The sequence below is a fragment of the Balaenoptera physalus genome, assembly GCF_965194825.1.
Source record: "Balaenoptera physalus genome assembly, chromosome: 8".
Lineage (NCBI taxonomy): Eukaryota > Metazoa > Chordata > Mammalia > Artiodactyla > Balaenopteridae > Balaenoptera > Balaenoptera physalus.
The window spans coordinates 46155062-46181688 of record NC_138887.1 but is presented as its reverse complement, the minus strand read 5'-3'; the positions used below and the strand labels follow the sequence as shown (position 1 = coordinate 46181688).

The window sequence follows — 26627 nt, the reverse complement described above, 5'->3', positions numbered from 1 at the left end:
CAGGTCCTGATTCCTGTAAGGAAGCAGATTATCCCCTGGAGCCACCAGAGGAGTGCAGTCCTGCTGACACCTTGGTTTTGACCCAGTGAAACTGATTTTGAACCTCAGATCTGTAAGAGAGTGTGTGTTGTTCTAAGCCACCAAGTTTGTGGTACTTTGTTAGTGCAGCCATAGGAGACTAATACCGTCATAAACATGAACATGTTGAATCCCAGATTAGAACCAATCTATCCCCCTGTTTTCTTTCTAAAACACTACCTTGTTTTGTTGATTTCTAGAAGAGACTTTAGAGTGGCAAATAGATACCCATCGATTGGGTACACTCTTCATTTGAATTTACAGTTTCAAGAGAATGTCTTAATTTGTAGATCTGGTAAATGCATCCACTTTAAAATACTGGCTCCGTCACCTAAAACTGGATTATTTATAGTGTTTTGAAAGATGGAACCCAAGCCTTGGCAAATTATTGACACTAGTTACGTCCTCAGATAGAGTTTCTTTAGGAGAAACTTAGAGAATATAGACCCTTTAATTTGTTAGATACGTGTAATTTCCAACCTATTCAATTTCTCTTGAATTTCTGGTGACTCAACATTTTGTATAAAAAACTGAAACTGGCATAACCATTCGACCAATAATCACTACTCTGTTGCATTTTTGGACTAGGTAAGGAGTTATGAAGAAAGGCATCTTCTGTTTACTACTCTGGAAAATACTAGAACGATAAGAAGAGAAGGAGTTCAAAGGCAAAGCTGAAGGAATAAAGGGCATAACACTAACAAACTGAATCAGGCAATTTATCATGTTATTGTTTGCTGTTTTGGAGCTGAGTCAAAAATTAAAAGTCTCTTTTAGGGGTAATGCCCTTGTTTCTGGGAGAGGGAATGACAACAACATAGAATATAAAAGCAACATAGACCCACACACATGGGAAATATCTACTCATCGGTCAGATTCCAGAAAAGGCAGAGTGAAACAGTATTCAAAGCTGAAGAAAAGTGATAAGATTGGGTATTTGAATGGGGTGGACAGATACGGATGGGAGCTTGGAATAAAAGGCACAGAGCTGAGGGATAGGGATGAGGAATTTGAAAATGAGAGCTCATTAAGGGTAAAAACTGTTATCCCTTAAAAAATAAATATTTCAGTGCCTGTGATATGCCTAAGTAAAATTGCCAAAGTAAAATTTTAAGCGAATAGTCAGAAATGAAACAGCATCATGTTTGAATGAGCAGAAATGATGGGGCTGAGCACACGAATGTGAGGTGGTTAAATCTTTCTGTTTCAGGTCACGTTTGGTTGCAGAAATTGAGGTCAATCTGAGCCTGAGTTGATACTTAAGACCATGATTCTAATGTGAAAAGCGAGTTGTACTTCCAAAGGTTAGGAACTTGGCTGATTCACAAATGCTATGCTGTTTCACTGCACCAAGGAAGGGTACATGAATCAAAAATTTATTGAATGCATGGATAGTTTAGTTTTATATGCCAAACTATAAGCTCCCTATATAAAACTCAAAGTCAATAGTTCTTCGAAACCTGTAAAGCAAGGACTCGATGTGTTTTATCAGTTGTCAGAAAGCCTGTATGTAGGAACGTATAAACAAAGGGAAGAAGCATAAGGTAAGGTTGAAGGGATGGGAAAAAGTTTGGACATTATTCTAAGTAAAAATGGATGCCACTGGAGAATTTTAGGTAGCAGAGGTACATTACATGACCACATTATTCAAGATCAATTTGATTACCCTATGTAAAACGAATTTAAGGGGGAAAGAGGGAAAAGAGAAGTCTCTTAGGAGGCCATTGCCGTATTCTAAATGGAAAATGAGCATGACTAAGCTGGTGGGAGTGGAGTTAAAGAGAAACATTTATGATGTATTTTTAAGTTAAGGTAGCAGAATTTGCCACTGACAAGTTACATATATGTGTTTGTGTGAATATGGGTGGTAATGAGCAGGAATTCAGATTAAAATAACTGGGTGGCATGCCTAGGAATTCACTGAGATGAAAAAGATTAGCAGAGAAACAGGATTATTAACTGATTGATTAACCTTTTAAGAAAAGAGGAAAGAGAATCAAGATACTGTTTTGTTAAATTTGTCATGCTTATGAGACATTTCAATGGAAAAATCAGGTAATCAATGAGATGTATAAAGGCTATAGTTCAATGAGATATATATTTGGGAAGTATCATCCTATATATGGTATTTAAAGCCATGTAAATTTGTAAGATCACCATAGGAGAGGGTATAGCAGGGAAGAAAATAGAGGCCAGCAGCAAATCCTAAAGGATCCCTCTGAGAAGGAGATAACATGTACAGACTGAGAAAGAATGAAAAATAAAAATAGGAAAAAACAAGAAGAGTGAGACATCATGGAAACGAAGGGAGCGGGTACTCTTGGAAGAATTCAGTGGTCAAGTGTAGCACACGAGAGGTGGCGTAATAGATACCCATCGATTGGGTACATTCCAGGGGAGGAAAATGTCCCCTGGAACTGTCCAAAGGAAGGCTGTTAATCATGTTGACAGGTGACGTGTCAATGGAATAGAGAGTTTCACAAGCCATACTGAAATAGGTAAAAGAGTGAATGTGAAACGAAGCACTGGAAGAATGTATATACAATATTGAGGAGTTTTGCTTAGAAGGGGAATACAGAAATTGAGTGGTTGCTGAAAAAACATGCATCTGTTAAGGGAGAATATGTTTTCAAGATGGAGGTATGATATATTATAACATGCTTATGTACTGATGGAACAAATTGGTAGAGAGGGAGAGATTGATGATGCACATCTGGAGCATATGTTGGGGAGTTGTTCTTTAAATAAAGCAATATTTCCTCTACTATTACAGAAGACAGGCAGCAGAATCTAAGCAAAACCTACACAGGTAGATTCTGTTTTGAGAAAGTGAATCCTTTTCCATTTGATTATGTCTATCTTCTTATTTAGTTATCAAATGGAGTCATCAGCTGATTCAGGAAAGGGAAGAAAGGGCTATGAAAGTTTGGTAGAGTTTATATGCTGGAATATCTGCAGCACCAAGAAGGCCTGGCACATAGAAATCCTGACAACTGTATGTTGAAGGAATGAATGGAGAGAAAGAGAGGAAATTGTTACCTTGGAAAGTAGAAGAATTGGCTTACATAGGATGGTGTAGCAAACTACGTCCAGTTTTCACTTGTTCACTCTTTCCCTAAAGAACTAGGATCATCATTGTTCTACACTAGCAATGATGTTCAGATTTCTCGTCAATGACTGGTTTTGGCACGGGAAGGCATTCAGGTTTTGGGCCCGTGAAGAACAAGAGGGATTCTTCAAGAGGCTTCTTTGCTTTTACATAAGCATGTGGGGGCAAATGGTCCTTTTCTGTCTCTAGACAGTGGTGTGTTATAGAATGAAAAAGGGAGCTAGCCAAAAGTTTGAAAATGGCAGAGTAGAAAAAGAGAAAGGACTCAAGCAAAGCACCAGCATTTGACCAGAGCAGAAGTGCCCTGCTATGGGCCCTGCAATTTGGCAACTTTGAGGACCTGGATCATTGCAAACCAACAAAAAATACACTTGTTAAAAAATACACTGGTGAATCTGTCAATAGGGTTTTGTGCTCAATAGGGAGTTCTTAACCCATAACCTTAAACATCACCTTTCATGGTTAATGTAGGATTGCCACGTAAAATACAGGACACACACTTAAGTTTGAATTCCATATGAACAATGATATTCCTTGAAATATTTGGGACATACTCATATAATAATGTGTTATTTATCTGAAACTTAAATTTAACTGAGAAACTGAGAATTTTATTTGCTAAATCTGGTAATCTGAGACGAATGAAACTCTCTACATCTTCTGTCCTGTCTCCTCAACAGGAAATGTGATGGCATCCAAATGCTGTGACTCTGGGTGGAGATGCTGCTGGCACTGGAAGACAGTCGTTGCCCTGGGGCACAGAGAACATTTAAACAGAAAGTGCCCAAGTGAGAAATGCAAATACATTTTGTTATTTTTAATGTACAAAATACTTTCATACAGCAAAAATGCAACAGATTTCTGCACAAATAGTGTCATTACTGAGTAGTGCCAAACATCCACTGTATTTTTGCCCTTGATGTTTGAATTTATGGTTATAAAGGTCCTCATAATTTAGTTCAGTATTCACATATGCATATGATACCTGGGAAATATTTGGCTATATTAAACAATCTATACTATACTAATATAGCCAAATATTTGGCTATATTAAACAATCTATGTAACATGAATAGAGCAAGATACTGATTCATTACATTGATCACTAGATGTTCGATGAAAGCGAGAACTCTAAATAGTTTTAAATATTAAAATTTATTTGTTAAAATCAAATTAATTTTACAAAAAAGTAGAGCATATAATTTTAATAAACTGTATTTATTTACCTATTATATTTTTGTTCTCAAGTTTCCAGAGCATACTACTCAGCTAGTACCATTCTAGATACACAGGAAAAAAGTTAATTTATTACACCAAATAGCTGCCTTAAGGCCTTAGGGCTTAATTCTCTCCTGTGATCCTAGCTGGGAAAGGCTGAAAGGATATAGATTTTCATTTAGTGAACAGAATAGCGCATTAGTCCTGTAAGAGCTTGTTAGAAAGTAAATCATAGATGAACTTCAACAATCACTAAAATATATAGTTGAGATGCCAGGTATTTGCTAAGGAATACACTATACTAACTATATTATATTATTATTATTTAATATGTTATATAATATATATGAAAGTATCACCAGAATTATAAATTTAGATTGTGATTTTGGTTTTCATTCCTTTACAATGCATATTTAGCCCTAATTCTTTAGCTCTTCATGTATCCATGCCTTTGCAATATGTCTTTGCAACTTCTTGCATCAGTAAGAGTCTATTTTCCTAACCCTTAAAACATGGGTAACCCTGTGGTTTCTTTTGGTTAATAGAATATAGCAGAAGGGATAATTATTAAATAAAAATTAAAGCTGATTCTTGTATGTCCTATAACTCGAACCCATTTGTAAGAATTAAGTGGTAGATATTTTAGAAAGAAAGAACCAGAATTCATAGATTTTTACCTTCAGATGATAAACATTTTTTTTTTTACTGGGTGGTTATCCTTGCTATTTCTTTATCACCTACCACTGCTTCTTATCATGCTTCACTCTAAGCAAAGCACATTCAGAGTTAAAATATCTTTAACTGCTTTGTCTTAAAAAATATTTTATTGTTAACTTCTTTTCCAAGTTTTTCACTGGAGCTTTAAAAAAACTGTCAAGTCAGAAATTGAACTACATGTACTAAAATTGATAAACTTGAGAAATTGAAACTCTTGATCTGTTATCATGGTATTTTGAGACATATTGACTAAAGCCAATTACCAAGTAAGAAGAATTACTTTTCTCAGTGATGGCACTAAAAAAGTTTTTTGGGCATTTTCAGGTTAACAACCTGATAATTTTTGAGTTATAAAAAAAAAAAAGCTTATTCTTTCTGCTATGGAAAAGCCTACTGTTTTATCAAAATATTGCCTGTGAACAGTGAGAGTTATGTTTATTTGAAAACATAATTCAAAGTTTATTTTCATTATTAAGACATTTTTAGAGAATGATCTTATCTAACACATAAATATTGCTTTCCAATATTTAGTGTTCTCTCCATTTAAAAGTTAAAAATTAATATTTTAAGATTATAGCCAATGTCTATTCATTTAGAAATGGGAAATGCTTATGCTACAAGTAAATGTCTAATCTAATTTTACAGTCATTTTGGATGTCTTTTTGGATGCAAATGGACAACTGCATTGCATGTTTACAGAATTCAAAGCTCAAAACTCAGTGGGGAATCTCAGTCTGCTCTTCAGAAAGGCACTGTGGGCAAGACTAATAGGGAATATTCCATTGGTGGTAATGGGCAATGATGCTTTTGCTTTCAAAAAGTTTATGAATGTCTGAGAACTAGAAATTCAAGGAATTCAGACTTACTTCATTGTCTATACATGGTCAGCTCCGAGACTTACAACTGCTCCAAAATTAAGTAAAAAAAAACATTCAAGATAAATTTGGAAAAGAATGCTATTTAATAAAATTTCTGCAAATCTGAACTTGAGGGAGTATTTATTCAGTAAGACAAGGAGTCAGGCAGAGGGGTTCTCCTGGCATGAGTACAACCATCCACTCCCACTTGCGGTCTGAGATGATCTAGGTAATCAGTAAAGAACCTGGACATACAAAAACAAGAGGTACCTTTTGCTATGGTTTCTCAAGCAAGTACCTCAATAAGCTTTGTTAGGCTTTTTGTGGAAAAGGCTGGGGAAGTTTTTCGGAGCAAATATGGAAATGTCCCAAATTAATACCCTGGATATTTACTTTAACAGGTTTAACTCTTAGGCAGAACATCTCCGTTCTATCCAATCCTCAACAACAATTAAACAGGTAAACTGAGTGTGTGGCTTTTCTGGAAAAACTGATTTATCATCCTGTATTCAAGATCCACCTGAAGTATCCTATATACTGATGAATATAAAATCATGAGGTTTTTTTTTGCAACTAACTGGATTAAGCATTTCAACATTACTTATTATGTAATAATTACATATATACAAAATATACATCATATAAATGTTTATATGTATACATATGTGTATACATACATAAATATATGTATGTATGTATGTACAGTTGATCCTTGAGCAACACAAGCATTACGGGTGCTGACACACAGAGTTGAAAATCCACCCATAACTTGGCCCTCTGCATCCCTGGGTTCTGCATCCTAGGATTCAACCAACCATGGATCATGTAGTACTGTAATACACATTTACTGAAAAAAATCCGCATATAAGTGGATCCTTGTAGTTCAAACGTGTTATTCAAGCATAAACTGTATATATCTATATCTATCTATCTATCTATCTATCTATCTATATATTATACACATAATCCTTTTATATTGGGCTGAATTGCTGCTGATACAACTCTCAGTTTTGTAATATATTTTCATCCAGATGAAGCCCTACATTATGCTGTGGTTCTTTATATTTCCTAGTGACTTATAAAGTGTAACCCTCCTTATTATAGAACAATGGTTCTCAACTCCCTTTCCCCCTTATCCCATTAGAGAGCACACTCCCATCAGTAACATTCCTTGAAAATAACAGTGATTCATTTAGGGCTTGAAACTGACGGTTCTCCAGAAGGAAATATCACAAATCCTAGGGATAGTGATTCATCTTCACTCAGGGTTATAGTTATTTTCCTCTCTCACTTTCTTACAACCACTGATGTAGATTTTTAAACCTCAAAAATTATGATTAGAATTTATTAGAAGAATTAAAATGTTATGCTAAAAATATCCACTTAATACAAAGGAAGACAAAAGAGGGGCAACAGAGAAACAAAAAATCATGATGCACATAGAAAACAAAAAACCAAGAGGGAGATATAAATGCAAACATACTAATAGTCATACCAAATGTAAATGAATTAAAATACAATCGAAAGGCAAAGATTTCAGATTGCATTTCAAAAAACCCTGATATCCTGTTGTATACTCTCTACAGGAGACACAATTCAGATTCAAAGATATTCATTACAAATAGAATGAAAGTAAAGAATGGAAAAATAAATCATATAAACAGCAATTAAAACTAAGCTCGAGTGACTATACTAGTAACAGGAAAAAAAAGACTTTAAGGCAAAAAATATTACTAGAGAAGAACAGAGATATTTTTAATGTTAAAAAGGTCAATCCACCAGGCATATATGACAATTATAAACAAATATGTGCATAGCATCACAGTTCCCAACTGCATAAAAACTGATAGAATTGAAGGAAAAATAGACAAATGAACATATTATTTGGGACTTCAATACTTTACTTTCAATAGTGGACATATACAGAACATGCCATCCAACCAGAGAAGAACATGTATTCTTCTTAAACAAATGTGGGACATTCTCAAGGACCATAAACTATGTAAAAACCAGCCTTGACAAACTTAAAGTGAAATTATACAAAGTATGTTTTCCAATCAGAATGAAATTAAATTAGAAATCTATAACAGAAGGAAATTTAGGATATTTGCAAATATGTGCAAATTAAACAACACATTCCTAAATAACCAATGGGACAAGGAGAAACTAAATTACACATCTCTTTGAGATGAATGAAAAATAAAATCCAAAATTCCAAAATTTATAGGATATAGCTAAAGTGGTACTCAGAGAAGATTTATAGCTATAAGTATTTATATTAAAAAGAAGGAAGAATTCAAATGAATAACTTAATTAATGAACAATGCCTTTGACAGAATTCTCAGAAGAAACTTCCAAGAGAATAAACAATGCACTTGAAGATAGATCAATAAAAACTTCTAAAACTGAAACTCAAATAGAAAAAAAATGTAGACTGGAACATCCAAGAACATCGGACAATTTTAAAAGTTGTAACTTTTAAAAAAAGAGAATGGAGGAGATGAATATTTGAAGTAGTAATGGCTGAGAACTTTCCAACATTAAAGACAAGTACCAAACCACAGGTGTGAGAAGCTCACAGAACACAACAGAGAATAAACTTCAGAAACTAATCACAGACTATTGTTATGGACTGAATGTGTCCCTCAAAATTCATATGTTTAAGTCCTAATCCTCAATGTGATGGTATTTGGAAATGGGGCCTTTGGGAGGTAATTATGGTTAAATGAGGGTTAGTAGCCTTGTAAGAAGACACAGCAGAGAGGTTGTTCTTCATCTCTCTCCACTATGAGAGGACACAACTAGAAGGTTGCTGCATATAAGCCAAGAGAAGAAGCCTCAGAATGAAACCTACTTTGCTGGCACCTTAATCTTGGACCACTAGCCTCCAGAACTATGAGGGAAAAAAAGTCAGTTTTTTAAGGCACCCAGTCTATGGTATTTTGTTATGGTAGTCCAAGCAGATTAATACACTATTATATTCAAACTGTAGAAAACCTGTGACCAAGAGAAAATTTTGAAAGAAGCCTATTTCTTGGGGGTAGGGGGTGAGGGCTGTGGCAGAGTACCTTTTCTAAAATGGAAGAAAGATAAGAAGCTAAGATACAGCTGTTTGTCAGAAATCATGCAAAAAGGAAGACAGTGGATTAAAACATTTAAAGTGTTGGAAAAAAAAAAAGAAAAAACCCACCAAACTAGAATTCTGTATCTAGTACAATTACCATTCTAAAGTTAAGGAGAAATAAAGACATCATCAGACAAAGTAAATCTGAGGGAATTCGTTGCAAACAGTCCTTACCTACAAAAATATTAAAAGATTATTTTCAGGCCAAAGGAAAATTATATACATCAGAAATTTAGATCTCCCTAAAGAAAGAAATACCATGCCAACATTAATCAAAATAAAACTGGAGTAGCTGTAATAATTTCAGATGAAGCTGCCTTCAGGGGAAGGGATGTTATCAGGAATATGGAGGGCACTATAAAATGATGTATACATCTCTTTTATAGCACAATTCCACTATCACACCTATCTAAGAAATTTAGCAATAATTCCTATACATTTAATACCATTTCTTACTGATAGTTTCTTAATTGTCTCAAAACATTTATTTAAAATCACTTTGTTCAAATTGGTGCTCAAGTTACATATATTGACTTGGTTGTTATGTTTCTGAGGTCTGTTACTCTAGAATGATCTCTTCTCTCCGAGCCCTCCTTTTTCTTGTTTTGCACCCTTGACAATGCAAAACCAAGTAAGTTGTCCAGTGTTATGAACTGCATTCTTGATTTGTCTGTCTCCTTCCTTTGGATGCCATTTAAATTGATGGAGGAACAATTTTTTTTTTTTAACTTGGAATTATTATCTAGAAGACTCAGATTCAACTTTGGGAATAATGTTTCTAAGAGGTACAAAATATCTGGATATCTGGCTGTCCTACTTTTAATAGTGATAAGATCGATCATGGATTCTGGTGGCAATAGCATTACTCGTCCTTTGCAAAGTTCCCCATCAATCTTTCATCTAATTGTTTACTCCTCTGCCTGAAACAATTATTTAATTACAAATTACAAAATGGCAATGTCCTAATGTTGGTATTTCTTCCGCATTTATTACCTACATTTTTCTATAAAAACATTTTCATCATTAGCTAGGGCTACTGGGTTACAGTAAAATTTCATTAATATGAGATTAGTAGGGAAGATATTAAATTTTCCATTAATTACCAACTTCAGGGTAAAGAAGTGATGCTCTACATACCTAGGTGGTGACCAGTAAAGTTTTTTGTTTGTGTTATTTATTATTGTTCTTTTTTTCTTTTACTATATCTTCTCTTCAAGGATCCTTATTAACTCAATGTTTTAAAATATATATTTCATGTATATTAATAAATAGAACCTGATTTTACATTTGTTGCACAAATTTTCCCATCTTTGTGGGAGTTCCTTCCTTTTAGTCCCAAAGTCTTTTTGATATATCACTATCAGACATTTATTGTTTCTTTGCTGTGATGCAATATCACCGACTCACCTTGAACATTTCATATACCAGTCCTGGAGTCAGCCAATAATTTAAGATGCACTAGTTGCTACAGCATTTCAGAGTTCACAGTTTTGGGGACACAGGTACCTATCCCTACTGGGCTGTTATTATTTCTAGGTCTTTTTAGTGAACCAAACTAGGATGGAAGGTTGGATAGACAGACAGACAAATGTATAGAATTTTTTAAGACAGAGCAAGACTCATAAACAGGTCAGTCTTCCCAGCTTAATGTATTAATCTAACTAAAAATAACTTTGTTAAAGTTATAAAAAATATGTCTTGCAGTTTTCAAAGAAAAATAAAAGGGAAGAAAAACACCAATAAAGAGGACACCTTTGAGGTGATCTTGTATCTGTTGTCCACAGGAAAGGACATCTTAACTAATGGATTTCAAAGTTGCCAGTGTCGATGACAAAGCTAAATCCTGAGTGGAAATGGCTATAGAAAATTTTAGGATTCCAGAACCTGCAGCAAAATTATACCATAACCTATTGCCATTAACATTTGGTTTATGGAATTCCTTTTGTTCTGAGTCAATGTTCTTTTTAGGACAATGTCCTCCTGATTCAAACGTATTCCGATTATAGAACAGACTTTGCTTCTGGTATTTATTTTATTTTTTGTGAATACAATTTTTCTTTTTAAATAAAAATACTGCCTTTTAATATATTTGGCTTCTCTATAGCTTGACTAAGAGAAAGAATATGCTGAGCATGCCAATATGAGTATATTCTCAATCCTTTTGACATTTATTTTTTTCTCTTTAAAATTAATGATCTGTCATTCTGGTGTCTAACTTAGTCTGAAGTGTATTTTAGTTAGCATTAGTCATTTTCTAAGGCATGGTGAGTCCTGGGCCTTTACAATAGCACAACTTCAAAGAAAGGACTAGATAATAGCAAGCACTAATAATAGCAAGACTTCAAAGAAAGGATGGACTAGTTAATAGCAATGCTTTAAAGAAAAAAATAGAAAAAGTCATTATTCCCACAGACCAGACCTTCCTAAACCTTCCAAGGAAGGGTGAATATGGGCAGAGTAGATTGAAGCATAGTAAGAAAGTACCATATTAAAATGAAACGTTTCTTTAAAATCTCTTATTTTGTAACAGAAATCCATGCTTATTATGAATTCTACCTAGTAATATGTTTATTTGATAGTTTTTCATAATAATAGTGGTTTATATTTATTGAGTACTCAGTATGTGCCAGACACTGTGTTAAGTGCTTTACTTGTTCTGATTCAGTTGTCTCAATTCAGGGAACTGATGCTCAGAGAGGTTAAGTAATGGACAGCTCTCAGTGACAAAGTCAAGATTTGAACCCACACCTATCTGACTACATATGTTTATAAACATTACTCTTCAGAATAATGTGCCAAGTTGATACTATGGTTTTCACACTATGGTGTTGAAAACCATAGTATCAACTTGGCACATTATTCTGAAGTCATAAGAAAGGTATATAAATACCTTTTCATAAAAAAGGTATATAAATACTTTATTTTTAGAGGATTGCCTTAAATCTTTAAGTTATCAATTCCTCTGCTCCATTCAGAGAGATCTGGAATAATTGATCCAATGTAGTACCAAAGAATGAATATTTCTAACAAAGAAGACTGGTGAACATAATGCAGGGGGCTAAGATTCACTTTAAGAAACTACATTCTTATAGGTTTTTCTTCCATTTATTTCTGTATCAACTCAGCTCCCTACCCTGGCGTTTTTGTAAAGAAAAAGCCAAGCTGCTCCATCCTGAGACAAGTCCTACCTTACCCAGGAGCTAGCTGAGGTGCTAAGGAAGGAAGAGAATGAATGACAATGAGGCACAGCACTGTGTCTGTCTCACTTGCTCCTCTGGCAGGACCAGTGGCAAGTGGCTGGCTGCAAATGTATTTGAAAACTCTGCCTATCTTGGCAAGCATAAATACCTTATGTTTACCAGGAAAACATGTTTGTTAAAAAAATGTATTTTTCATAAAATTATGGTGACTCTTTGTGTTGGGAAGGTATTGTAACATTGGTATTTTAAGAAGAGAGTTGGGAAATTGAAGATATATAATGCATTTCAGTAAGTTAATTTTTCTTCACCAAATTCTTTTGCTAAATAGTACTGATACTTTTTTCAGAATGGATTAAAAAGGTACCTTTGGTTTTACATAGATATATAGATATAGATATACATATACATATATGGATTTGGCATCTAAATTGACCATAAAAGACCACCTAGGTTGTACATGTTTTAATCGGATACTTTCAATAATAAAATGACTTCCCTTTTAGTAGACATGTAGGAAATCAGCCAGGAGGTTATGCATATTTTAGCAGTATTTAAGCAGTCAAAAAAATGCCAACCTTTTGTTAGAAAATTTAAAAATGAATCTAGTTTAAAACTTCTAACTGTAATTCTGTTGACCACTGAGCTGCAGCAGCAGCTTTTGTAAAATATGTTCTTCTGAGAGAACAGAATTGGAACTGAGTTGTTATAATGAAGTTTACTTACACATGTTCTCACCTGCAATATTTATAGAACATTTAGATTTTGGAGAGTGATGGGTAGAAAGTCTAATTTATGTATTAGGATGACCAACCAAAAAGGATTGCTAGATTTTAATTTAAGTTTTCTTCTCTTCCTTCCTGAGTGAATTAGGAGGGTTATGGCTATTCTGGTCCATACAGTGGAGAGTGGTTCTGGAGATCATGTTTTTCCCCAGGGTGCAGAAAAATATTTAGATTAAGACTTTGAAGTTTGAGACCCCAAGCATGGAGAACCAGTGGCTCATCTGAATTCTTCTCTTGTAGAAGCACTGAGTTCCGTGCATGAATGCAGGGCCACAATAAGTGGCTATATAATACTATAAAACATGACCTAACCCAGTATTAAGGAACGATCTTCTAAAGTTACAGGGCAGCAACAAGAAACAAGTGTTGTGGCACTTGGTAAGACAAGTTCTCTACAGGTGAAGTTAGATTTCCTTTTTTAGGACATTACTTGGGAATGGGAGAGATACTGGATTTTGTGTTAATAGGGCAAATGGGTCTCGTTAATTTATTGATAATACTGCACTTGGTAGACTTTAAAATAAAGACTGTTACAAGTGACAAAGAAGGACACTACATAATGAATATGGAGTCAATCCAAGAAGATGTAACAATTGTAAATATATATGCACCCAACATGGGAGAACCTCAATATATAAGGCAAATGCTAACAGCCATAAAAGGAGAAATTGACGGTAACACAATAATAGTGGGGACTTTAATACTCCACTTTCCTCAATGGACAGATCATCCAGACAGAAAATCAATAAGGAAATGCAGGCCTTAAATGACACATTAGAACAGATGGACTTAATTGATAATTATAGAACATTCTGTCCATAAGCAGTAGAATACACTTTCTTCTCAAGTCCACATGGAACATTCTTCAAAATAGATCACATTTTTGGCCAAAAAACAAGCCTCGGTAAATTTAAGAAAACTGAAATCATATCAAACATCTTTTCCAACCACAATGTTATGAGATTAGAAATAATTACAGGGAGAAAAAAACTGTAAAACACACAAACGTGGAGCCTAAACAATATGCTAGTAAACAACCAATAGATCACTGAAGAAATCAAAAAATACCTAGAGACAAATGACAATGAAAACATGACAATCCAAAACCTACGGGATGCAGCAAAAGCAGTTCTACGAGGAAAGTTTATTGGAATACAGTCTTACTTCAGGAAACAAGAAACATCTCAAATAAACAACCTAACCTTACACCTAATACAACTAGAAAAAGGAGAACAAACAAAAAACAAAGTTTGTAGAAGGAAAGAAATGATAAAGATCGGAGTAGAAATAAATGAAATAGAGATGAAGAAAACGACAGCAAAGATCAATAAAAATAAAATGTGGTTCTTTGAGAAGATAAACAAAATTGATAAACCTTTAGCCAAACTCATCAAGAAAAAAAGGGAGAGGACTCAAATCAATAAAATAAGAAATGAAAAAGAAGAAGTTACAACTTACACCACAGAAATACAAAGGATCACTGGAGACTACTACAAGCAACTCTATGCCAATAAAATGGACAACCTAAAAGAAATGGACACATTCTTAGAAAGGTATAACCTTCCAAGACTGAACCAGGAAGAAACAGAAAGTATTAACAGACCAATCGCATGTACTGAAATTGAAACAGTCATTAAAAAACTTCCAACAAACAAAAGTCCAGGACCAGATGGCTTCACAGGCGAATTCTATTAAACATTTACAGAAGAGCTAACACCCATCCTCAAAATCTTCCAAAAGAGTTGCAGAAGAAGGAACATTCCCAAGCTCATTCTATGAGGCCACCATTACCCTGATACCAAAACCAGACAAAGATACCATAAAAAAAGAAAATTACAGGCCAATACCACTGATGAACATAGATGCAGAAATCTTCAACAAAATACTAGCAAATCAAATCCAACAATACATTAAAACGATCATATAGCATGATGAAGTGGGATTTATCCCAGGGATGCAAGGATTCTTCAATACCCACAAATCAATCAGTGTGATACACCACATTAACAAACAGAAGAATAAAAACCATATGTTTGTCTCAGTAGATGCAGAAAAAGCTTTTGACAAAATTCAACACCCATTTATGACCAAAAAACTCTCCAGAAAGAGGGCATAGCGGGAACTTAAGTGAACAAAATAAAGGCCATATATTACAAACCCACAGCTAACATCATTCTCAATGGTGAAAAGCTGAAAGCATTTCCTCTAAGATTAGAAACAAGACAAGGTTGCCAACTCTCACCACTATTACTCACCATAGTTTTGAAAGTTTTAGCCACAGCAATCAGACAAGGAAAAGAAATAAAAGAAATCCAAACTGGAAAAGAAGAAGTAAAACTGTCACTGTTTGCAGATGACAAGATACTATACTGAGAATATCCTAAAGATGCTACCAGAAAATTACTAGAATTCATCAATGAATCTGGTAAATTTAATACAGAGAAATCTAATCCATTCCTATACATTAACAATGAAAGATCAGAAAGAGAAATTAAGAAAACAATCTCATTTACCATCGCATCAAAAAGAATAAAATACCTAGGTATAAACCTACCTAAGGAGACAAAAGACCTGTGCTCTGAAAACTATAAGACACTGATGAAAGAAATCAAAGATGACACAAACAGATGGAAAGATATGCCATGGCCTTAGATTGGGAGAATCAATATTGTCAAAATGACTACACTACCCAACGCAATCTACAGATTCAATGCAATCCCTATCAAGTTACCAATGGCATTTGTCATAGAACTAAAACAAAAAAAATTTAAATTTGTATGGAAACACAAAAGATTCCAAACACAGAAAGCAATACTGAGAAAGAAAAACGGATCTGGAGGAATCAGGCTCCTTGACTTCAAATTATATTACAAAACTACAGTAACCAAACAGTATGGTACTGGCACAAAAACATATATATAGATCAATGGAACAATATAGAAAGTCCAGAAATAAACCCATGCACCTACGGTCACCTTATCTTTGATAAAGGAGGCAAGAATAAACAATGGAGAAAAGACAGACTCTTCAATACGTGGTGCTGGGAAAACTGGACAGCTACAGGCAAAAGAATGAAATTAGAAGACTCCCTAACACCATAAACAAAAATAAACTCAAAATGGATCAAAGACCTAAATGCAAAGACTGGACACTATAAAACTCTTAGAGGAAAACATAGGCAGAACACTCTTTGACATAAATTGCAGCAAAATCGTTTTGGATCCACCTCCTAGAGTAATGAAAATAAAAACAAAAATAAACAAATGGGACCTAATTAAACTTAGAAGCTTCTGCACAGCAAAGGAAACCATAAACAAAATGAAAAGACAATCCACAGAATGGGAGAAAATATTTGCAAATGATGCAACCAACAAGGGATTAATTTCCAAAACAGCTCATGCAGCTCAATATCAAAAAAAAAAAAAAAAACCAAACAACCAAATCCAAAAATGGGCAGAAAATCTAAATAGACATTTCTCCAAAGATGACATACAGATGGCCAAAAAGCACATGAAAAGATGCTCAACATCGCTAATTATTAATGAAATGCAAATCAAAGCTACAATGAGGTATCACCTCACACTGGTCAAAATGGCCATCGTTAAAATGTCTGCAAACAATAAATGCTAGAGAGGGTGTGGAGAAAAGGGAACCCTTCTACACTGTTGGTGGGAATGTAAATTGGTACAACCACTATGGAGAACAGTAAAGAGGTTCCTTTAAAAACTAAGGATAGAATGACCATATGATCCAGCAATCCCACTCCCGGGCATATATCCAGAGAAAACCACAATTCGAAAAGATACATGCACCCCAATGTTCACTGCAGCACTATTTATAACAGCCAGGTCATGGAAGCAACCTAAATGTCCATCGACAGTGGAATGGATAAAGAAGATGTGGTACATATATACAATGGAATACTACTCCACCATAAAAAAGAATGAAATAATGCCATTTGCTGCAACATGGATGGATTTAGAGATTATCATAGTAAGGGAAGTAAGTCACACAAAGAAAGACAAATGTCATATGATATCACTCATATGTGGAATCTAATTTTAAAAAATGAGACACATGTACTAATTTACAAAACAGAAACAGACTTACAGATATCGAAAAGAAACTTACAGTTACCAAAGGGGAAACATGGGGGAGCTTGGGATTAGCATACACACACTACAATATATAAGATAGATAACCAACAAGGACCTACTGTATAGCACAGGGAACTCTACTAAATATTCTGTGATAACTTATATGAGAAAAGAATCTGAAAAAGAATGAATATATGTATATGTATGTATATGAAGTTTGGTGTTCACCGGAGTAGCTTTGTTAATCGCCCCGGAATGCAATAGAGATGACACTATCGAAAGGATTAAAGGGATTACCTGTAAGAACTCTCTGAAGCCACATACCTTGGCTGAATACTGTCTCCATCCTTGTTGGTTGTTTCATATTCAACAAGTTATTTAACTTCTCTGTGCCCAAATTTCTTTCTCTGTAAAATAAAGATGATAAAATTATTTACTTCATAGGGTTTTTAGAAGATTACATGAGCTACTGCATGAAAAGAGTTCTGAATAATTCCTGGCACACAGAAAATGTCACTCTTGCCATGTATTGTTTGGCTTATTAGTTTATTATCATTTTATTTATGAGTGTCCCTTTAGGACATGCATATTAACATATTTGAAAATATTAATTTATCATATAGGCAAATAATGTCTTGAGTAAGGTTGCCATATTTAACAAATAAAATACAGAACATGCAGTTAAATTTGAATTTCAGATGAATAATGACTTTTTTTAGTGTATGTATAGCCCAAGTGTTTCATACATACCAAGTGATATTCTAACAGCTTTTGAACTTGTCAGTAAGTATTTATTCTGTTCTCCTGTAGTTTCAGTAATGACCCCAGATTGTTTCTCATTGACCTGGCTTGGGAGATGATCTTGTAAGTGAGCCATTACTGTGAATTGGGACAGGAAGGGCTTTTTTTTTGTCCACGACTGTGTCATGTAGTGGTCAGTCTCACCTGCAAGTCACAGAATGAGGCAAAACGGTCTCTCTCAAACCAGGTCAAAAAGGAAACAACCATATAGACCTCTGCTAAAACTACTAAAAATAGAAACAATCTTTCCTGTGATGGTTGAAAAGCTGTTAGAACGTAAGCCAGAAGCTACTGAAAGAGAGACTATGCAATAAACAATGAACAAAAACAATACATAAGAAAACAGAATAAAGAGATGAGAGGGAAAAAAGATAAGATTAGTTTCTCAGAGATTCTCAGAGTCCCTAGAGCCAGCTGACCTGATTTGATATACCACTGGCCTTTTCATTTATAGGAACCATTAAATTTTCTATTTAGCTAACACCAATTTTCATTAGATTCTTCACACATATAGCTGAAAGAGTCTTAGCTAATTAAGGAAGTAAAGGTCAGCTGCAAGGCTTGGGAACCAGAGAATAATCCAAGCCAGAGGCTTGAGAATATTACAGTTACTCTTAATATGGGTCCTAGCACGTGATTAGTATTCAATAAATTATGGTCATTGTTAATAGCATAAACAGCTAAGGAATGAAATGTAACTAATTTGATATGTGAGATCAAGTTGCAAACAAATAGACCTTCTGTAAAATGGTATTTAAAGCAACTCACGTTATTTCAGTTTTTTCCTCTAGTCAAAACACTTTATTTTCTCAAAGAATCATCATAAATATTCTACAATAGCACATAGCCCTTAGAAACATTTTGACAAGTTCAATTAGACAAGTGGAGATTTTAGTTTCCTAGAAATACAGATACTTTAAAGAATAAATGGATAAAAATTTCTGGGGCAATTTGAGTTTTGGTTTTGTCAAATTTTCAATGTTTGCAAAATTGTTCAAGGAATCAGATGACCTAGAACACAGATTTTCTTTTTCCTGTCATTTGATTACTGCCACGAGAGTATTGAAGGGCGGCTGTAGCATCTTTCTGTAACCCTCTCATATGTCTCTAGTGTTCTTTAACTAATGGAAGGAATGGATTTTTGGTGGTTGATATCATTCTGGTCAACATCACAATTGCTATGAACTTATTCAATAAGAAAATAATGGGGCTTTGCATAAATCTTCATATTTTATAAATTAATTTCTACAGTTCTGAAGCCAGATAACCACAGGTCTAAACCCAACTCTGCTACTTGATATTTGAATATCTTAGGCAAGTTACTTTACCTTCCAGAAACTCAATTTTCTCATCTGAAAACTGAACCTCATAACACAACCTGTTTCATAAGATTGTTGTGAAGATTAAATACGTTAACACATCAGAAACAGTATGTTAAGTGTAAGCTACTATGATTATGATAATTGTCCACTGATCCAAATATGCAGTCTTCTGAAGGAGTTAGCACATTTCATTATTTATTACCACGCCCTGTAACTGGGTAAAATCAGGCTTAGAGAAAATGAAGTGACCAGCCAAGATCCCACAGCTCTGTCTGAGTGGCAAGTCTGAGTCTCAGCCTCAGACTGTGGAGATGCCAAATTATTTTTTTGGCATTCTCAGAATCCATGGTCAGTGTTCCCAGGAATGTAGTACGACATGAAGTGCTTGGTTTTAAATTCAGGATATCCATTTGCATAATGTTTCTTTTATTGAAAGTATAATTAGCCAAACCATATATTTTTAATTGGTCTCCATTTCTTGGTGCACACAAGTTAGGGAGATTTTCTTAAAAAAAAAAAAATCTTAGTTTATCTAAGCTTGAATTTTGAGGTATAAGGTATTTTTTTCTTATTTCTTCTTTTTATTTTTGGTTTCTTTTCTTTTTTTGTTTTGTTGTGTGGTGGTAGTTGTTGAGTTGGAATTTTATTGCCTACTAATAATAATTTATACTGATCTAGATAAAAATTTTCTCTGCATGTAGGCATACTGGCAGGCAGTAATTAGAGACCTGACTATATTAAGAGTTACTTATATCAAAATATGATTTACTGTACTTTTCAGATAAGGGTTTCTATTTAGTCTCTGGTGAGGTAGCAATTACCATATCCTCTCCAAAATTCAACAGCTTATATGTGGAATTTGTCAGCATGAGGATATACAAGCACAAATTTTATGCCTATGTTTAGACTCTTTATGACCAGGTAGCAAATTCTGAGGCAGCATTTACCCAGTAGAAAGTAAAGATATAACACAGAAACACTGCACAAAGAAACTGCAAAGGTGATTTTTTACCCTATTGCTTTGCTTGATCATTAAGCGAGACAAATATCTTTAGCCCCATAAAATAAACTCTAATTAAAAAGGAAGACATTAATGTACAGGATCTAATTATTTTCCCCAATGTTAGGTATTAATAACATACCACAGAACTTACTAACAAATGTTCAATTAATAACTGTTAATTGCAATTAGCTCTTTCTATTTTCTTTCTAGATGATACGCATGGTGCTGGACCACATAGTAGCCACAATAAATTCCTACTGACTGATTTTAAAAAGTTTTTTTAAAATCACTTAAAATGTATTAAATAAAAAGTTATTATAAGTTAGGCCAAAAAAGGTTGAGGACATACTTCCAATAAGAAAAAAATACTTATATATTGTAAGTCGTAAAAATATATTTTTATCAGTGCTCTTATGGGTTTAAAAATTAGTGGGTGTTTTTTTTTTTTTTTTTTTTTACAAGCTATGCATTGAGGGGGCTGAAGGTTTGGGTGCAGCCATTTGGCACGAGGAGTTCTGGTCTGAAGCGACAAGTGCAAGGCCTTCAAATGCAGCACCCTGTGAGCAAGTGAAACTGGACCAAGCACAAAGGAAACAAAGGCGGAACCTTCAAGATGGCAGAGGAAAAGATGTGGAGATCACCTTCCTCCCCATAAATACATCAAAAATACATCTACACGTGGAACAACTCCTACAGAACACCCACTAAATGCTCGCAGAAGACCTCAGACTTCCCAAAAGGCAAGAAAATACCCATGTACCTAGCTGTGTGGCTGACAGGGTCTTGGTGCTCCAGCCTGGTATCAGGCCTGAGCCTTTGAGGTGGGAGAGCCAAGTTCAGGATATTGGACCACCAGAGACCTCCCGGCCCCAGGTAACATAAATTGGCGAGGGCTCTCCCAGAGATCTCCATCTCAACGCTAAGACCCAGCTCTGCCCAATGGCCAGCAACCTCCAGTGATGGACGCCCCATGCCAATCAACTAGCAAGACAGGAACACAACCGCACCCATTAGCAGAGAGGCGGCCTAAAATCATACTAAGTTCACGGACACCCAAAAACACCATGATGTGGCCCTGCCCACCAGAAAGACAAGATTCAGCCCCACCCACCACAACACAGGCACCAGTCCCCTCCACAAGCCACTGAACCAACCTCACCCACTGGGGGCAGACACCAAAAACAACGGGAAGTATGAACCTACAGCCTGTGAAAAGGAGACCCCAAACATGGTAACTTAAAAAAAATGAGAAGACAGAGAAATATGCAGCAGATGAAGGAGTAAGGCAAAAACCCACTAGACCAAAAAATGAAGAGGAAATAGGCAGTCTACCTGCAAAAGAATTCAGAGTACTGTTAGTAAAGATGATCCAAAATCTTGGAAATAGAATGGAGAAAATACAAGATAGGTTTAACAAGGACCTAGAAGAACTAAACAGCAAACAAACAATCATGAACAACACAATAAATGAAATTAAAAACTCTCTAGAAGGAATCAATAGCAGAATAACTGGGGCAGAAGAACGGATAAGTGACCTGGAAGATAAAATACTGTAAATAACTAGCACAGAGCAGAATAAAGAAGAAGAATGAAAAGAATTGAAGACAGTCTCAGAGACCTTGGGGACAACATTAAACACACTAACATTCGAATTATAGGGATCCCAGAAGAAGAAGAGAAAAAGAAAGGATTAGAAAAATATTTGAAGAAATTATATTTGAAAACTTCCCTAACATGGGAAAAGAAACAGTCAATCAAGCCCAGGAAGCACAGAGAGTCCCATACAGGATAAATCTAAGGAGAAACATGCCAAGACACATATTAATCAAACTACCAAAAATTAAATACAAAGAAAAAATATTAAAAGCAGCAAGGGAAAAGCAACAAATAATATACATGGGATTGCCCATAAGGTTAACAGCTGATCTTTCAGGAGAAACTCTGCAAGCCAGAAGGGAGTGGCAGGATATATTTAAAGTGATGAAAGGGAAAAACCTACAAGCAAGATTACTCTGCCCAGCAAGAATCTCATTCAGATTCGATGGAGAAATTAAAACCTTTACAGACAAGCAAAAGTGAAGAGAATTCAGCACCACCAAACCAGTTTTACAACAAATGCTAAAGGAACTTCTCTAAGCAGGGAACACAAGAGAAGGAAAAGACCTACAAAAACAAACCCAAAAAATTAAGAAAATGGGAATAGGAACATACGTATCAATAATTACCTTAAATGTAAGTGGATTAAATGCTCCAACCAAAAGACATAGACTGGCTGAATGGATTAAAAAACAGGACCCGTATATATGCTGTCTACAGGACAACCACTTCAGACCTAGGGATACATACAGACTAAAAGTGAGGGGATGGAAAAAGATATTCCATGCAAATGGAAATCAAAAGAAAGCTGGAGTAGCAATTCTCATATCACACAAAATAGACTTTAAAATAAAGAGTATTACAAGAGACATAAAAGGACACTACATAATGATCAAGGGATCAATCCAAGAGGAAAATATAATAAATTGTAAATATTTATGCACCAAACATAGGAGCACCTCAATACATAAAGCAAATGTAACAGCCATAAGAGGGGAAATTGACAGTAACACAGTAATAGTAGGGGACTTTAACACCTCACTTCACCAATGGACAGATCATCCGAAATGAAAATAAATAAGGAAACACAAGCTTTAAATGACACATTAAACAAGATTGACTTAATTGATATTTATAGGACACTCCATCCAAAAACAACAGAATACACTGTCTTCTCGAGTGCTCATGGAACGTTCTCCAGGATAGAACATATCTTGGGTCACAAATCAAGCCTTGGTAAATTTAAGAAAATTGAAATCATATCAAGTAACTTTTCTGACCACTATGCTATGAGATTAGATATCAATTAGAGGAAAAACACTGTAAAAAATACAGGGGCTTCCCTGGTGGCGCAGTGGTTGAGAATCTGCCTGCCAATGCAGGGGACACGGGTTCGAGCCCTGGTCTGGGAGGATCCCACATGCCGCGGAGCAAATGGGCCCGTGAGCCACAATTACTGAGCCTGCACGTCTGGAGCCTGTGCTCCGCAACAAGAGAGGCCGCTACAGTGAGAGGCCCGTGCACCGTGATGAGGAGTGGCCCCCGCTTGCCACAGCTAGAGAAGGCCCTCGCACAGAAGCGAAGACCCAACACAGCCATAAATGAATGAATAAATAAATAAATGAATAAAAAAAAAAGCAAAAAAAAATTGTTTTAAAAAAATACAAACACATGGAGGCTAAACAATATGCTACTAAATAACCACGAGATTATTGAAGAAATTAAAGAGGAAATCAAAAAATACGTAGAAACAAATGACAATGAAAACATGATGACCCAAAACCTACGGGATGCAGCAACAGCAGTTCAAAGAGGGAAGTTTATAGCAATACAATCCTACAGGAAGGAACAAGAAAAATCTCAAATAAACAACCTAAACTTACACTAAAGCAATGAGAGAAAGAACAAAAAATCCCCAAAGTTAGCAGAAGGAAAGAAATCATAAAGATCAGGTCAGAAATAAATGAAAAAGAAATGAAGGAAAAAATAGCAAATACCAATAAAACTAAAACCTGGTTCTTTGAGAAGATAAACAAAATTGATAAACCATTAGCCAGACTCATCAAGAAAAAAAGGGAAAAGATTCAAATCAACAGAATTAGAAATGAAAAAGAAGTAACAACTGACACTGCAGAAACACAGAGGTTCATGAGAGATTACTACAAGCAACTATATGCCAATAAAATGGACAACCTGGAACAAATGGACAAATTCTTAGAAAAGCACAACCTACTGAACCAGGAAGAAATAGAAAACATGAACAGACCAGTCACAAGCACTGAAACTGAGACTGTGATTAAAAATCTTCCAACAAACAAAAGCCCAGGACTAGATGGTTTCACAGGCGAATTCTATCAAACATTTAGAGAAGAGCTAACATCTATCCTTCTCAAAATCTTCCAAAATATAGCAGAGGGAGGGACACTCCCAAACTCATTTTATGAGGCCACCATCACCTTGATACCAAAACCAGATAAAGATGTCACAAAAAAAGAAAACTACAGGCCGATATCACTGATGAACATAGATGCAAAAATCCTCAACAAAATACTAGCAAACAGAATCCAACAGCACATTAAAAGGTTCATACACCATGATCAAGTGGGGTTTATCGCAGGAAAGCAAGGGTTCTTCAGTATACAAAAAACAATCAATGTGATACACTACATTAACAAATTGAAGGATAAAATCCATATGATCATCTCAATAGATGCAGAAAAACCTTTTGACAAAATCCAACACCCATTTATATAAAAACTCTTCAGAAAGTAGGCATAGAGGGAATCTACCTCAACATAATAAAGGCCATATATGAGCAACCCACAGCCAACATGGTTCTCAATGGTGAAAAACTGAAACCATTTCCTTTAAGATCAGGAACAAGACAAGGTTGCCAACTCTCACCACTATTACTCAACATAGTTTTGGAAGTTTTAGCCACAGCAATCAGAGAAGAAAAATAAATAAAAGGAATCCAAATTGGAAAAGAAGAAGTAAAACTGTCACTGTTTGTAGATGACATGATACTATACATAGAGAATCCTAAAGATGCTACCAGAAAACTACTAGAGTTAATCAATGAATTTGGTAAAGTAGCAAGATACAAAATTCATACACAGAAATCTCTTGCATTCCTATACACTAATGATGAAAAATCTGAAAGAGAAATTAAGGAAACACTCTCATTTACTACTGCAAGAAAAAGAATAAAATACCTAGGAATAAACCTACCTAAGGAGACAAAAGACATGTATGCAGAAAACTATAAGACACTGATGAAAGAAATTAAAGATGATACAAACAGATGGAGAGATATACCACCTTCTTGGATTGCAAGAATCAACATTGCGAAAATGACTCTACTGCCCAAAGCAATCTACAGTTTCAATGCAATCCCTATCAAACTACCAATGGCATTTTTCACAGAACTAGAACAAAAAATTTCACGATTTGTACGGAAACACAAAAGACCCCAAATAGCCAAAGGAATCTTGAGAAAGAAAAACGGAGCTGGAGGAATCAGGCTCCCTGACTTCAGACTATACTACAAAGCTACAGTAATCAAGACCATATGGTACTGGCACAAAAACAGAAACATAGATCAATGGAACAGGATATAAAGCCCAGAGATAAACCCATGCACACATGGTCACCTTATCTTTGATAAAGGAGCCAAGAATATACAATGGAGAAAAGACAGCCTCTTCAATAAGTGGTGCTGGGAAAACTGGACAGCTACATGTAAAAGAATGAAATTAGAACACTCCCTAACACCATGCACAAAAGTAAACTCAAAATGGATTAAAGACCTATATTTTGTTTACCAAAAGTAAACAAATGGGACCTAATGAAACTTAAAAGCTTTGCACAGCAAAGGAAACCATAAACAAGATGAAAAGACAACCCTCAGAATGGAAGAAAATATTTGCAAACGAAGCAACTGACAAAGGATTAATCTCCAACATATACAAGCAGCTCATGTAGCTCAATATCAAGAAAACAAACAACCCAGTCCAAAAATGGGCAGAAGACCTAATAGACGTTTCTCCAAAGAAGATATACAGATTGCCAACAAACACATGAAAGGATGTTCAACATCACTAATCATTAGAGAAATGCAAATCAAAACTACAATGAGGTATCACCACACACCAGTCAGAATGGCCACCATCAAAAAATCTACAAACAATAAATGCTGGCTAGGGTGTGGAGAAAAGGGAACCCTCTTGCACCATTGGTGGGAATGTAAATTGATACAGCCAGGATGGAGAACAGTATGGAGGTTCCTTAGAAAACTAAAAACAGAACTACCATATGACCCAGCAATCCCACTACTGGGCATATACCCTGAGAAAACCATAATTCAAAAAGAAGCATGTACCACAATGTTCACTGCAGCACTATTTACAATAGCCAGGACATGGAAGCAACTTAAGTGTTCATCGACAGATGAATGGATAAAGAAGATGTGGCACGTATATACAATGGAATATTACTCAGCCATAAAAAGAAACGAAATTGAGTTATTTGTAGTGAGGTGGATGGACCTAGAGTCTGTCATACAGAGTGAAGTAAGTCACAAATACTGTATGCTAACACATATATATGGAATCTAAAAAAAAAAAAAAAAAGGTTCTGATGAACCTAGGGGCAGGACAGGAATAAAGATGCAGATGTAGAGAATGGACTTGAGGACACAGGGTGGGGGAAGGGTAAGCTGGGA

General features: G+C 35.2%; 1 protein-coding gene and 1 pseudogene across 2 annotated transcripts in view; one reads left to right on the top strand and one right to left on the bottom strand.

Moving 5' to 3' along the window:
* The window catches only part of LOC309665798 (uncharacterized protein), a 437009-nt gene extending 431565 nt beyond the window's left edge, over positions 1–5444 (top strand). The window contains exon 5 of the mRNA XM_082472531.1: positions 3868–5444. Coding sequence (XP_082328657.1) covers positions 3868–3876 — 9 coding nt within the window. The 3' untranslated portion in view covers positions 3877–5444. The remainder of the gene's footprint in view (positions 1–3867) is intronic.
* Positions 1–26627, bottom strand: part of LOC309666475 (protein ILRUN pseudogene) — a 725371-nt pseudogene that overhangs the window by 475858 nt on the left and 222886 nt on the right. The gene's annotated exons all lie outside the window — the stretch shown is intronic.